Genomic DNA, 15702 nt, shown 5'->3' with positions numbered 1-15702 from the left:
TTCTCAAATGCAATGGGAAAAACGGTCACTCTGCCCCCATCCTCAGTCATCATGACACATTTTCTCTTTGGTGTACACATCCTTGCCAGGACCACCGCTAGCTGAATGCGATGCACCCTGTGGTAAGTGTATCCTTGGTGATGGGATAGTGATGTGCATTCGGGGCTCCCTACCTCTGCAGACTGGCTACAGATTTGCAGAACAGTGTTGGGTGAGCCCGGTAGGGCAGTGCAGGGCATCTCAGTGAGATGGGCTCAAAACTGCAAAGCAGCCTGAGTGGTGCTCACACTATATTTACAAATGAAGCATCAAGTCACTGTACAACCTGTAATACAACAAACAATATTAAGGAGAGGAATACAGAGCCCATTTGTGAAAACAGTGGTTGACGGAGGACAGGGACAGACAAGGAATGATGCACATAAAAACAACTTTTGTCATCGTGTAATGGAAAATATGTGGTACACTTCATGCCTAGGTATTAAGCCTGATTTACACATCTGCGTCGAATCGACGGCGTACCCCCGCAGAGCCCTCTGCGTCACTGCGTACCCCTCCGCCGTCGCCTGACGTGCACCTCCAAAAAAATGTAACTTCGCATCAAGGCGACGCAGACCGCAAGGGCTGTGATTGGTCCGCTCAGTACATCATTTCCGGCATTTAGCTTTTCCGGTTTCTCCCTCCCGCTATACCGCCATTTTAAAGTGCTCGTATCGGAGTTGTTTTCCACGCGATAACCATAGATCAAGTTGAGGAGCGTTTAACCGAAGAAGTACAAAATAAATAAATAAATACATTTGTTGTTCTACATCAATCATCTCCAGCTCCTACAACACTCTTTCCCTTTCGGTCACCATTGTTCACTGTGAGAGGAAAAACGAAGCGGGAAGCTAAACAATCGAGTTTCGCGATTGACCCTTCAGAAACCACACATCCCCTAGCGTTATGGCGGTGAATTGCACAGCGACGCAGAGCAACGCATTCAACCCCAACGCAGAACTTCGAAAGGTTCACAAAGGCATCGAAGCGACGGCGGGGGTACGACGCAGAAGCATAAACCAAGCTTTAGTTACTCCTTGACAAACTCAGGAAAACACCAAAGGAACAGCTTGCTGTGTCAATACCTGCCTCAGCACCACCCCCATTTTGATTATGCCAGAAGTCAGATCTGAGGTGAAGATTTCACTGCAGTCAGGCTCCCATGTAAGCAGAAATATCTGTGCTCCACACAGCATGACAGCTGGTGTCACTAGCCAGTATCCCCCCCACATGAGGCACCACTGTGCCCAATGGCAGCTGGCTGGCTGGGAGCAAGTACTTGTGTGATTAACACCTTGGAGTGCATGGAAACCAGGGGCCTCCTTTATCAATCATGGATAGAATCAGTACTAGATTTGTTCAAGTGGGAGAACTGTTTGCATGCAAAAATAAAGCAGCATTTATCATACCAGTATGCACATACATACAGGGATTTTCCATACTCAACTATAAAACATCACACATAAAACACCTCCAATTAACCATATATGGTGAATGAATGCCTTGGCGATCTGTTTGTTTTTTTTTTTTTCGTTAAAACTGATACGGAATAGTGTCTAAGACATCAGCTATGAGAGCAGTTTCATTGGGCTATTTTAGCAGTGGTATGACAAGCAAGGGCTTTGCGCAAAATTCAGATGCTCTTGTTTCAGCATCATCAGGATCACTGACGCACAGTTGAAAAAAAACGGTTAAATCTAAAATTGGACATAAGACAAAAAAACACTGAAAAGACTGCATCTTCTGAGAAATTGGATGCCCTCTTAACGATGTCAGTGACATACCACCTACTGACCCACTGATGCAGGCTTTAACTGTTAAAGGTAAATAAATAAAAATAAGTAAATAAGTAAAAAGTCTACATTTCACATAGACTTGAGGACCACTGCCTTGTATTAATGTTCATGGTAATCAGCAGCGTATTTTGTGCCAAAATATGTTCATGCTAAATTTAGGAGCAGGTTCTTATACTTTCATTTACATGAATAAACAATGCAAATGAGCAATGCGCATATTCTGCATATTAGTAAATATGTATATATACTAATTATATTTGAAGAGATACATTTCTAGTCAAACAAGCACTGCACTGTATGTACTGTATGTACCATGATGCTTACTGTAAAAATGCTAAACACAGCCTAATAGCAGACAGCCTGATAGCATGTGTCTGAAATCCATGCACATGTTTTCACATGTGTTCACTTCAAAACCTTTATATGCAAATTTATGCACTGATAATTTACACAATTTGCACAAAAATGCAGTTTAGTGTGTTATACATGCTTTATAAATGTGACCCCAATCCTCTACTGCACAGTTTCTGAAAGGACCTGTATTCATATGCTCCCATCCCAACACCTCTACTCCCTCAAACCATGACATTTAGATTACATAATGCACCGCAGAAAGAAAATACTGCATTTATGAGTCAAGGCCTAAAAGGAAAAATGCTTAGGTTTGTGGATGCTGCTTCAATTTTTGATGGATGTGTGTGTGTGTGTGTGTGTGTGTGTGTGTGTGTGTGTGTGTGTGTACATGTGTGTGTGCAAGCATGCAAGTGCATATGAGCCCTTGGGCTCCTGTGTGTAGCACAGTGTTACTGTGCTGTAATTAAAATATAATCCTCCTCACAGGATGCCCCTTCCTCACTAAAGACGTATTATAATGATTGGGTCAGTGATTTTGAAAGGTTTGTTATGCAATATCCGAGGGCATATAAAAAAGAACTCCCAAATAAATCCCAAATAAAAACAAGAGAATATACATAGCATTGGAACTCCACCTATTCCATGTCCCACCTTAAGAACAGGCCAATCACATCAATGATGTCATGAAGGCATGCTCTCACATCGTCAACACCTGCACTTTTACATGCAACCCATTGCCGTAAATCAGCTCTGATTTTACAGAAATACTCCAGCAGGATTCCTCAGATTTAGCCTGATGCATGAAGAAAAGCAGGTGAGCAAGTGACAAGATCTAAAGCTGAATGAAATTTCAAACATGCAAATTCAGAGGTAAAAATTAAACAAAACTGTAGGCAAGTGGTTAATATCTAACACATTGTGGGTTTTTATTATTAGCCCTTAACCCTAACCCTGTGGTCTGGCCCAAAAGTAGGTTAATCCTGTCTTCTTTCTTTATGATTTCTGCTCCAGTAAGACTTCAGATTCCTGTTATGTAAGGAGGCATGCTGGCTCTTCTGAGCAGTCACAAATCTGAACTCTTGAGCAGGTAAGTCTTGTACTAGCTGGCTCTTTCTGTTACCATTCCAAACTTAATTTAAACAGCACTAAACAGCAGGACTGTAGCGCTACAAACCACAGCCTAACAGAAAAGTGAACATGGGGCGGCAGTGTAGCATAGTGGATAAGGAGCAGGACTCGTAACCGAAAGGTTGCTGGTTCGATCCCCCCTGGGACACTGCTGCTGTACCCTTGGGCAAGGTACTTAACCCACAATTGCCTCAGTAAATATCCAGCTGTATAAATGGATAACATTGTAAAGAACTATAACCTATGTAAGTCGCTTTGGATAAAAGCGTCTGCCAAATGAATAAATGTAAACATTTCCCTTTCGTCTCCCAGCAGACGAAACCTTTTCATGCAGAGAGTTATTGCCTCCTGAGCAACACCATGGACAGAGAAATGCAGCACTTTGATGAGGGAACCCAAACTCTTGAGGTATGTGGCAAATAGGTCTCAATGTCCACAGCTGACCTCATCTCCCCTTAGATTTCACCATTAAAAATTCACTCTGTACCCCTGAATAATTCACTGCATCAGTAGACGACGGAAGCAATAGACTGTCAAGGATGATGTGGGGCATGCAGGTCAGACCTCCCCACTTCATAGCTTTTAAAAACGGCAGCACCCAGTCTGCCTTCAGGAGCGAGAGCAAGGCCTTTCGTCTGCTCGTGCACCAGCTGTGTGTGGGCCACAGAGCAGCAACACAGCAAATGTCTGTCTCTTGCCACCAGCACGGTCTCCATGGGAGTTATTTCCATGGTGTCAGAAAGGACATCACATGAGGCCCTCCTTGGATGGCCTCAGTTAAACTCTGGCCAAGACACCAAAGCGTGACAGCAGATGAAAATCGAAGGAGCAAAACCTAGTTGCAGGAGGAACAAGTAGCTAAAGAGGACGTTTTGTGCTAAGGCTACAGCGAAACTGGTGGCAGATGAATCTCTCATAGTACACCCATTATGGCCTTAAGAAGCTATGCAGCTTCTCTTTATGTACATCCAGATAGCGGAGATTTGAGGCGTGTCATTTTCGTATGTAACCACTGCATAGAAATAAACAGGCCATAAAATCTGGAGGTGACAAAATCTATCAAACAGTGTCAGACAACTGTCCATCAACTCACCCCACTGTATCACTGTACATAAGCTGCTTCATTAGTTAAATGATTTAACCTACCAAATGAATGCCATCACTGGAATATTTCATACATCGTACTCAAATAAGTTTGATGATAAGACCATGAGCTCCTCAGCTGGTCTTGTAAAACTCAGTGCTGCAGGTTTTAGAGATACTTTTCAACTAGCTGATTAATGCTAGGCATAACAGATGATTCAGTTTCACACGCAATCAACACCTCCAATGAATATGTCACAGCCCTAGGTTGTAAAAGCAGAATAGCAAGAATTAGTGGAGGCTTCTCCACACCACTGGTTGCAACCACTTTTTGAAGAGACATGTACCCACACATACTGTCCATAACAGTAAACAAGCGTATCCTGAACACTTGTGCTCACAGGTTTCAGACCATCCTTCCACACGTTTATGCACCTACAGACATGATACGGCCATGTTGCTCAGTAACCCTCAGCTTTGACCTTAAAAACAGTAGAGGATATGAAAAAAAAAACACAAAATCAGCCAGATGGGCTTCTTCCTCCTTTATCATGAGTAAACCTGTTTGCAATAATATAGGACCTGCCCCATCACTTTCCAGAGGCCAGTATGCACGTCATTCGATAGACAATAGCAGTCTAGCAGAGTACTAGCAGAGGGGTGACGAAAGTTTCATTACAGATCAAGGGCCCTGGGAAGCAGCAGGGAGCTGCGGCTGTTAAAATTCGCAGGCTTCTTAAATCAAACCCAGTGGCGCAGCTTATTGGAGCACTGAGAGAGTGAGGAATTTACAATCTGCATTAAGGACACAAGCACACTAGACTACCCATAATGACCTATGAGATAAGTGCACTCATCAGGAACCCCTCAATGGGAAACTGTTAAAACTTTGAAAACTTTCAGAGCTCCCTCATGGCTCAGTCACGTAAGGGATTCATTTGAGTCTTACAGCTCAGTCTTGGGTTCCGGTCTGAGCCAGGTCATTTGCTGACAAGGATATGGAGTCCACAGCAGTGAAAATCCAGTTGGCTTTGTTCTGAGGTGGGGCAGCTTATTACTAGCAGCTTATTACTAGGGCTGCCCCCTAATCGTTGACCAAACGTTAGTTAATGAGAAGAGTCTTAGTCGACCAAGTTTTCATTGGTCGGTTAGTAGCAGAAAAAAAAACGCCTCAAACTCCATTCGGGAGCTGCGCCTTGCCGTTTAAGAGTTATTAGACTACGTCGGACAGGAAATCATCCAAAGTGTGTGATCATTTCAAGCATGTAAAGGACAACCCCAAGAAGGTGACATGCAAACTCTGCATGCAAAGATTCGCCTACCATTTGTCGACCTCAAATATGACTTATTATCTGAAACATGTAGGGGAGAGCCGGTACGAAAGTAACATGGGACAAAAGTAACACGCCAATTTTCTCCGAGCCTGATATGCCTGACTGCGTCAGCATGTACAGCATGCAACACTTACCAGAACCCCGACAAATCGCGTGGATACATCATACTTTCGCGGAGTTATACCCGAGAAGCTGTTTTCGATCACGGAAAGTAAATTCACTCAAGCGGTGATTTTTTTGAATGACAAGTTGTGTCTATTGTTTCATGTGTCATAGTCATGATTATTTGACAGATTAATCAAAGTTGTGGTGATGAAAACTCAAAATTATCCAATAACGTGAACAGACTGAGATGCCAGTGAGTTCAGAATTGAATGGCCCAATATACCCCATAAGACCCCAGCCAAAGCTACTAAAACTGAGCAGCTCTTTTTTAGGAGTTGATAAAAAAATGTCACACTTTAGAAGCAATGACTCATTCCATGTCAGACTTTCCTCTCATTAGACAATGCGAGGCATCAAGCCTCGCAGCTGGACCTTAACAAACACAGTATTAATTACAAAAAGCACCTAATTACATGGCAGAGAATTCCTTTAAGTTACAGCACCATGACCACTTCATGGTATAATGTAGAAACTGGCAGTGCCTGAACATACACACTACATTTCGCTAATCCTGTTGTGTTCTCATCTGTATTTCACTGACATTTGAACAGAGAAAGTTAAAATGCTTTCATACTTAGAATTACTCCTGAACCAGTTACTCACTTCATATACTCTACAGCACAATGCAAATTTAGATTATTTTGCAAGATCATTATAGCATATAAAATCTTGAATTTCAAGATAGTTTTGTATTAAGGTGGACTTTAATCAATATTGCACCGTATTATACGATTGACAAAATTGTATCCCAGTGGTTACATTAAGTTTCTTCAAAGGCAGCACAATGATTACGGGAGTTTTACTCACTCCAACTAAACCCAAGTACAGTCCAAAGTGAACTAGGCACAGTATGGCGGTCATGTCTGGGGTTAGGTTTTGCAAAATAGAAGAAAGGATCCCAAAGTAAGCAAGGAAAATGTGGTGAAAAGCACTTAAGCACAAATGCACAAATTAACTTTTTGTAGCAGTAAAATTTCTTCCATAAAAATTCTGTCAAACATTTCTTCCCAATGCTATATTGTCCTTTTGCTCTCAGTAATGTAACATTAGCCAACAGTGCACAAAATGTATGGTGTGACTCCTCTTCTTGGATTTTGAATAAACAGTTCTATTATAAATTCATTCTAAGTATTCAATACTTTCTCACTCAGTGCATAGCTAGTACCATTATCAATGTACTGTTTTAACAAACATACACTTGTTCAACAACCAATTCATTTCTTAGTCATGATTCTGACAAACATTAGGCCTATTCAAACACCTCTTCCCTTGAGGCTAAAATTATCACTAAGGCAAGTAAATTCTTATGTAATCCACTAAAAATAGAAAGGAAGGTGGGTGTTGTAATGTAAAAGAAAAAGATGTGTGTTAAGAGAATATTGATAACCTGTGCAAGGTGACTTTAAAAGAACTGCTTGGACGATTTCAATTTGCACTTCATATTTCAAAATCGGATGTTATTATTATAATGAAAAACACAGAAATTAATAAAAAGGTTCCAAATGATGCTTTACGTCACTGCTTTTTTCAGTTAATGTATTTTATTCACCTTTCTGGTATGCCATTGCCTATGAACGACACATTTTAGCAAGAACTATCTTTATCACCTAGACAGCAATTTTCATCAATTTCAGTGACAGACAATTTTGTAATACTGTGAAAGTAGCAATTTTGTAATACTGTGTGATTTTCTAAAAACGTGACTCTAAACTCAGGATTAGATACGTCTTGTCTTGATAACCACTGATCGCTGTGCAAAAAGGCCCAATTAGGTATCACAGTTCGCTGCCAAAAAGGATCATTGTCCTCTCTGTATCTCGTCTCTTTTCTCCAATAAGCAAGGAATAAAGTAACAGTTTTTTTCCAGGATATCTTTCCAGGTCCTGGCATTTAATAGTCTACACACAGCAGATTTTCTTTCATGCTCATGGGCACGAAAAGTCACAAATCAAGAGATATACCCTATCTATCTGTGGGGTATATGCAGAACCCATAGATATGCCCCTTAACAAGTCCTGATGGTTCAAAAGGCATGATTTTGGAGTGTTTCTTGTGCTGCCAAAAAACAGATTTGATTTTGCTGTTCTCCTGGCATAATGGAAAAAATCATGTGATTCACTCTGCTAGAATTACAAAACAGCTACTGCAGCCTTGCACGAATGGCACCCTTCCAACAGATGTTTTCCATTTATGCCACAGTCTTTGAATCTGAAACAGAAATCCAGATAGGTGATTCGTGACATGAACCTTTCCTCATTACTCTAAGGGGAAAAAAATGGAGCCTGCTTTCAGAATAAACAAACCACTCTGCCTGAATCCTCCAAATACTAATAACAATGCCTGTTGTAAAATATGGTTTCACAAAATAAGTGTATTTACTGTAAATGTACTTAATTGTACACAATGTTAAACCTAAGAAAGAAGAGGATGACAACCTTACTAACACAGAAACAAATTTAACAGAAGGACAAAGGTAACACAAAGATAACAGTTAACAAGTTAACACTAATATCTGAGTTTACATACTACCTGAGGTACAGGGGGACACAAAGCTACTATCCCTATAAGAAATTAATAGACATGCACCTATAAATAAACATGACAGAAAAAAACTGTGCCGGCGAAATCATTCATTTGTCTATTCTAATTTACATTCACATGCACTTAATATAATTACTCCTCTGGATCTCATTTAAAGTCACAATGCCAAAGTCAACATGATTATTACACAACTACAGAGTATAGTAACATGCAAAAAAGTTGTAAGTAACCTTATGTCCTTTTTGAGCACTGGCTGCCAAAAGAAATAGCATAAAGTTAGATGACTTTGGCAGAAGGACAGACAGACCACAACAAGCTTGCTGGAGTAGAAAAATCTGAGCTACAGAGTCCAAGGATATTGCCTCCCATTTTACACAAGATCCTACTTGTTGTCTATTGCTCCCAAACCCTCAGTCTGATGTAACTTTCCTACCAGTTGCATCAATAGGGAGTTATGGACTGAATTACCCCCATAACTCTTGGGGATCTGTGTGTGACTGCCTTCCCATGTCATTGAGCCAAGGATGAAATAAATAACCAAAGGTTTGCATACATTATCGTTTGCTAAGCATCTGATAATTGCAAGATTAATGTCAATTCAACTGCACAGTAAACCTGTTGCATTATCCTTTCTAGAACATCTGAAGAGTTGTCTATCAGTCAGGATCTCTCATTAAATGCATAACAATATGTTACTACCCCCTCTTTTGTTGATATTGAAAATGTATTGATCGATCATATATTGCACATCCACACAAGTTAATGTATGCAAAGTCTTTAGACAGGGGATAAAATGCTGAAGTTCTTCAAAACAAAATCAAGAAACAAACAAGAAAATTATGTGTAGCTAGTTAGATTTGTTAGATCATAAACTTGCTTAGGTGTGATTAAAACATACCTTCCGTGAGCAAGCAGAGCAATGACTGGGGTCTCAGCAGCAAAGTAGCCTTCACGCAGCGGATTGGTCATACGTACAAGGAGAAAACAAGCGGTATCAACCCATCCCTGCTTTCCCTTTTCAAAACAAGCAGCATGACATCGTATTTCAAATCATTTGATCAATCAGTCTCAGTCTCACACATACCTGCTGCCTGCCCTGAGATAGGCCACACCCACCTGCTGCCTACTCTGGGGGGAGGCCACACAATTTGTAGTGCATATCTGAAGTCATATTTCCTTTTAGGATATGTAAACACACAAAAATGATGTCAACTGAATAAAACATTCAGATTATACCCAAGTGTCTAAAATGGTGTTTTTTCAAACTTGTACAAATATCTCAAAAGTATCATTTTTCATATTTCATATTTGCTAGATGCCAATCTGGTTTATTTCATAACTAGCCCAAGAACTGGTCTACCTCAGGCAGCTTGTCCAAGCCCCGGACATAACTGGCTAATCATGCCATGTGCTTCTGAAGGACTAGGAAAACCCATGAAAGGTGCCTGATGTTTTATTGGAACTGCGGATCCTGAGGCCCTCTGGATAAGAAGCCTGTCACGGACATGGATATTACTGGCATTTTAAGCATATATGAAAGAGCAGGTTGGTCGTCACTTCTAAGACAATATCTCAGTGATAAAACAATTTCTGGACCTGATTGTACAGGTAAAACACAAGTTATATTTCTAGCAAAGACTTTGGCTAGTTGAGTTCCTTTTTGAGAAAGAGCAGTAATCATCTCATATTAGCTGCCCATAATGAAGCACCCGTTATTCACGCAGGTTTATTCTTAAGTAACTGGTGTCAAACTGCAAGTGCAGATCTGGTTAAGGATCACCTTGTGTGTACGGACAGACCCTTTCATTCACACGAATGTCTTCCTTTCATTTGTTACAGGAAATGTTGACTGTTAACAGCACCCACCAAGAGCTGCTTTTAATTTATTTGTGGTTGTTGAAAAAGCCATTCACACCGTCATCGAATTTCAGCTTCCTAGCCACATGCTTTTGCTTAGTGTGGCAGAGGTTCAGTGCAAATGGGAGATTTTCTCTGGGTTTGAATAAAAAAAATGCATTACACTACGACGAGCAGTATTTTCCACACAGCTCCTGTTGCTGCCATGCAATTTCCTCCCTCTATGCAATCCCCCACCATGGTTTGATTACTGCCACATCTCTTGGAAGAGATAAATATTAATAGTTCTGGACCAACCCATAGACGCCACCAAAATCGCTGGTGTTTACATGATTCTGGTATGGAAACTACAGTAGATGCAACAGCCTATACTATGATAAATACGCCGACACTGGTGACCTGTTTTTGGGAGTTGTGTTAACCAAAAAAAAGCTCTTATCTCAGCTGATCAGATAAGTGCGTGGTGGGGGGTAAGATATGAAAATCTCACCACAAGGGGCACAGTATTGAAAAGATTACAGTGATGACTTATTCAAAAGCATTCCAAGTGTTCCCTATTAAATTACTATGGCAATTCTCCAATCATGGCCTTGACATGCCATGGCCATACTTGATGACTAATTAACTTACTGACTGAGCTAAATGAAAACCACTTCACCGAACACTTTCACAGTAATTTTGCTGACTGCTAAAACACTGCACTGGTTCTCGGTATAACAGTAATTATTTCTAATCAAAGCAACTCATATCTTATATATTATCATCCAAAAACAAGTCGAAACCTGCATGACAGTAACAGTCTGACTGGGACAAAAAAGAATGTTTTCTTTCCTTGATTGACGCCCATCTTCATTGTCATTATCACCATTATCGCCTTCCTCGTGTGACAATCAAACAATCGAATATGTTAATCATGTGAAGAGATGTGCCACTGAAATATCTCTGCCTGTCTGCTCTAGTTAGTTTCCACCTCATGGGTATGAACCACCCTGTACAAGGTGTGAAAACGCCACAAAAATATATGCATTAACATAAATGGCACATTAGCCCTTTCAGAAAGACTGGTCTCACTCTACATGTGGCAAACCATTCTAAATCTGGATCCAGCAGCTGTAACAATGCCATTGGCTGGAGGCTCTGCACCAGGCCCCCACCCTGCCTGCAGATTGCCAGCTCTCAGCTCAGCACTGCCAACTTTGTGTTAGAGCTGCGAGTTATGTAACAGAGATCACATCACTACAGACCTCAATGGGCCCTCCCCTTCCCTGCAATACCAGCTGATTACAATGTGTGCAAAATCCTAAATTCAGAACATACTGACCAATGTCATTGACACATATCACTAGACCATAAAGGTACCACATCAATATTATATCTGGAAAGGCTAGGTTTCCATTGACATCAGAGGATAAAACAAAAGACATGCTATGCACATAAATGTATAGCTCTGTATCTAGTTCATGGCAGGGAGCATGGCAGAATTCCACTGTTAATGTCCTAACAATACAATACAATACTCACTGTGTAATGGGCTTATAAGACAGGCCTGCTTCAACAGACTGCACTACAGGAATGAAATCATTAAAAAAGACGTCTTTTGAATGTCCTCTTTCTTTTATGGCAGTGATATCATGCATGTTTCCTCTATTTTTAATTCTTTAAGCATATGATGGGCACTACGTACCTGCATGTGGCCACATTTCGTAAAAGCTTTAAAAAAGGGTTTTGCTTGACAACTTCAGAACTGACCCACAAATTCCAGACAGTGGTATTTACCAGCCACCAGCAGAGACTAGACGGGGGGCTGACAGGTTCATTGGGATATTACCCAAGCAAACAGAAGTCACTACCTTCGACTCTCCAGCAGCAGGACAGCCCCAGTATCGCAACCCACCAATGATCACATTCTGTAATAAGGGCACCTATCATAACACACTTAAAAGAAATTCATATCACCGACAACTTTTTTAAACATGACATGCACACAACTGACAGAAATTTCACACAAGCAAATTACAGCTTTATGTGCTTTAGTAACACATAAGTCAGCCTTTGGACGTGATAATATGTCATTTAACAGCTTCAGAAGGCTTTGTTTGGATAGGAGAAAAGGCCGTATGAACTGTCATTAAAAGCGTTTCCTGAACAGGGACTGTGACCTCACAGTTCTGTGGGATGAGCAGCCCACAGGCTGCAGGCCTGTTTTTTCCCCAACACAATGCTGAGAAGATATTTTCATGAGTCATACTGCTCACATGCAGACAGACCAACTCACAATTCAAGCATTTTGGGTAGCTCCTGACAGATGTTTCATAACTCAAATAAGAATAGCCTAGAATAATACATTGTGCTATTTCCATTCCTGCCCATTTACACTCACTCAGGTTTTTTATTTTTTCCTTTTAATAGCACAATCACAGAGTTGCTCTTTGACAGATATGCTGGACTATATTCAAAAACACAATAAAACAACAATGATGTGATGCTTTTTGTTGAAAAATTATTTCCAATACACGAACACATAAAGAACATATCAGACTTCAATAACATTAAAAGGGATTACAGCATGGTCTAGTTTCGATAGAAAGCAGTGTTTCTATAAATTCTGTTAGGTATTGCCTTAATGTATCAGACCACAGAACACATTCTGCTGTGGGTCTAAATCACACCTGTTTGATGAGAATATTTCAATCACTTTTCAGATACGGGAAGCTGACATAACATAGGTTGTGAGCCATTGGTCATTGTTAATACTGATTTAGTACTGATCTTTAATACTGATCTATTTTGCCTCTCATCTACACCTGCATTCTTGTCTGTAAATACTCAAACTTAACTGTCCTTTTAAAGATTTTAAAGTTGACAGATAAAGTAGGCTTGGGCACTTATTCTCAACGTAAGTGTCAGTGAAAAGATTTCCTTGCAGACAAGACTTCGGAGGGGCCTGAAATAAATGCAGGTTTTCCAGTGGCTTATGAGCCTCGGTTATGTGTCTGATTTTCAAAAAACAAAGGCAACCCCAGTAAAGTGTAAATATAAAATGTGCTACAATGGAATACAATGGTGACACAAATCCTGCATGGGCATTTAAAACTGCCTACATTAATTTCACCCTCACTAAACCTTTGCATACCTAGAAGGCACTGCAAAATCACAATATTTTTAAATATCATCAATGTCACCCTGTTTTGAAGGCATCAAGGATGTTGATTTAGACTACATTTTTATGTTGACGCACGTCAGAAGATAAGAAAATGGTAAAAAGAAAACGGTGTCAACAAGCGTGTCCATGTGGCATGTCAAATCCCTACATCCCATCCCACCCCGTCCTTCTGCAGCCATCCTCAGAGAAAACTCTGATGCCAGCAGGGGGGTGTGGGGGCGAGTGAAGAGCCATGCCGAAACTACCTACTTACATAACATCTGAATGTGTTCAAAAATGTGGGATGAGGGGGGGTCACAAACCTTTGTACAAACAATTACTTTAAAATACGACAGGTCACGAAGCAGTCACGCTGTCTCCTACTATAACTTCAAAGAGATACACAATTAAATATGAAAATTCAGACTTTCTTGTCATTAAGCAAGGCATCATGTCAGAATACGATTAACATATCACTCTTTCTTTAACGATTATAATCTTTCCCAGTTTAAAAAAAAATGGGTGTATCAACAATACAGCAACCTCCACAAAACAATACTACAAATCATCACCCATTCACCACCACAAAACTGTAATCCATAGCAAATGTCTACAAACAAAATAAAGGTCCAGCTTATATAAAACCGACTTCATCCTGGCAAGATGTAATGAATTACACTATAATAATCACGATCGGTTTATAACGGGCTTATCTAAAGACAGTTAATTCATTCTGCTCATCTTTTATTATATAATATCTTGCAACTAAATACTGGCATGCCCTGGCGCCTGTGGCTTTGTTTACTGAAAATACCAGCCACTCTTACGAGGTATAGGCGATAGCCTAATAATAAAATTCATCGACCCATATATCCGTTATTAGATTGTCTACCAAAACAGCTTACACACAAGCTAAGTTTTGGCATAGCGCCAATGCAAGGACATAACTGTATTATTATCCTTGAATGCAAATACTAACAAGTTCAAAAACAGTTGCAAACAGTGCCCCCAAAAATGTAAAGCTGTTAACTGTCAACCTTTAATGGGAACCTGCATGTCACAGGCCACCTAATTTTATGGCAAACGGACAGAAAGATTCACCCTCTCTGCAAGACAATCCTAAACTAAATACAAGTACCTATTGCTTGGTTCTGTGTGGTGCAGAAATGTGGAGATGCACCGTTAGCTAATATACAGCAGCTACCACTCTCGTTGAAACCTCTCGCCACCCCGAGCAAAATTACTGGGCCTTACCTCTTCCAGCACGTTAACGGTATTCCTACAGCTCTGCAGCCGGGTAGTGAAGCTGGACGTCGTGGGGGAGTTGTAATCCTCCGTAGTCTCCGCGAGGAACTCGGACACCGAGATCTGATCTGGCATCCTTCAGCACGGAATCGCCAGGAAAAGAAGGGATTTTTTTTCCAAAAATCCTAAATCATTAAAAATAACTTGTGATGTGAAAAGTATTTATCTGGCTTTGAAATGATAGGTATGTTCTGAATAACAACACCAAGAACAAAAGTATGTGTTACAACTAGCTATCTTAAAAATGAACTCCTTGAATTACTGAGTTGCTCCTCCTCCAACTTCACCGTCCCCTTGATGATGGGGACAATTTTGCCGCTCTCCCCTTGTCTTCTCTTGCCTAGTAGGTTGAATTGCACTCTTTCGACAAAGACATTGGTTTAATTATTTCTCCTTGCGCCTCAAAAGCTGTATAGCGGGTGAACAGATGTCCTCATTACTTTCCCAATGTTTCACGCAACTGTTGTTTCTTTGGTTCCGATAAGCAATCCCTGGAATCAAATTATTTCCAAAATAGACGGCCCCTGGAGTCTCCGTTAACCCGCTTTTTCTTTTTCCTTCCTTGGTTTCTATTTCTGACGATCTCTGCTTTTTTGACATGCACGCACACACACACACTCACTCCCTCTCGCTCCTGCTCACTCTCTCACCCAACCACCGCGAATCACGGGGACAAACAAGGAAGAACTCTGCGCATGCTTCACATCACAAACAATACAGGCCGCGAGAGACGCCCAGTGTTGAAATAAAATCTTCAATTTAATCATTGAAACAAGTTTTTTTTTCTCCCATTTAATCATTGTGTAAATCATATGTTAAAATGGTTGGGCAAAATCTGAAGCTATATTTGGGAGAAATTTAGGCAGTCGTCTAGATAGGAGCATTACTGCATCTTGGCAGTAAGGACTCACTTTCCAACGAACAATTCTGCTGTAAAGTCGTGGGCTGTTCTGTGGTT

At 40.6% G+C, this 15702-nt stretch overlaps 1 protein-coding gene across 5 annotated transcripts in view; it reads right to left on the bottom strand.

The window, feature by feature from the left end:
• asap1b (ArfGAP with SH3 domain, ankyrin repeat and PH domain 1b) overlaps positions 1–15352 on the bottom strand; it is a 110994-nt gene extending 95642 nt beyond the window's left edge. For all 5 annotated transcript variants that reach the window (XM_036521346.1, XM_036521344.1, XM_036521341.1 and 2 more), the window contains exon 1: positions 14694–15352. In XM_036521346.1, coding sequence (XP_036377239.1) covers positions 14694–14819 — 126 coding nt within the window. In that variant the 5' untranslated portion in view covers positions 14820–15352. The remainder of the gene's footprint in view (positions 1–14693) is intronic.
• Between the last annotated feature and the right edge of the window lie 350 nt (positions 15353–15702).

Source organism: Megalops cyprinoides, chromosome 2 (assembly GCF_013368585.1).
Source record: "Megalops cyprinoides isolate fMegCyp1 chromosome 2, fMegCyp1.pri, whole genome shotgun sequence".
Classification (NCBI taxonomy): domain Eukaryota; kingdom Metazoa; phylum Chordata; class Actinopteri; order Elopiformes; family Megalopidae; genus Megalops; species Megalops cyprinoides.
This window is presented reverse-complemented; position numbering and strand designations above follow the sequence as displayed.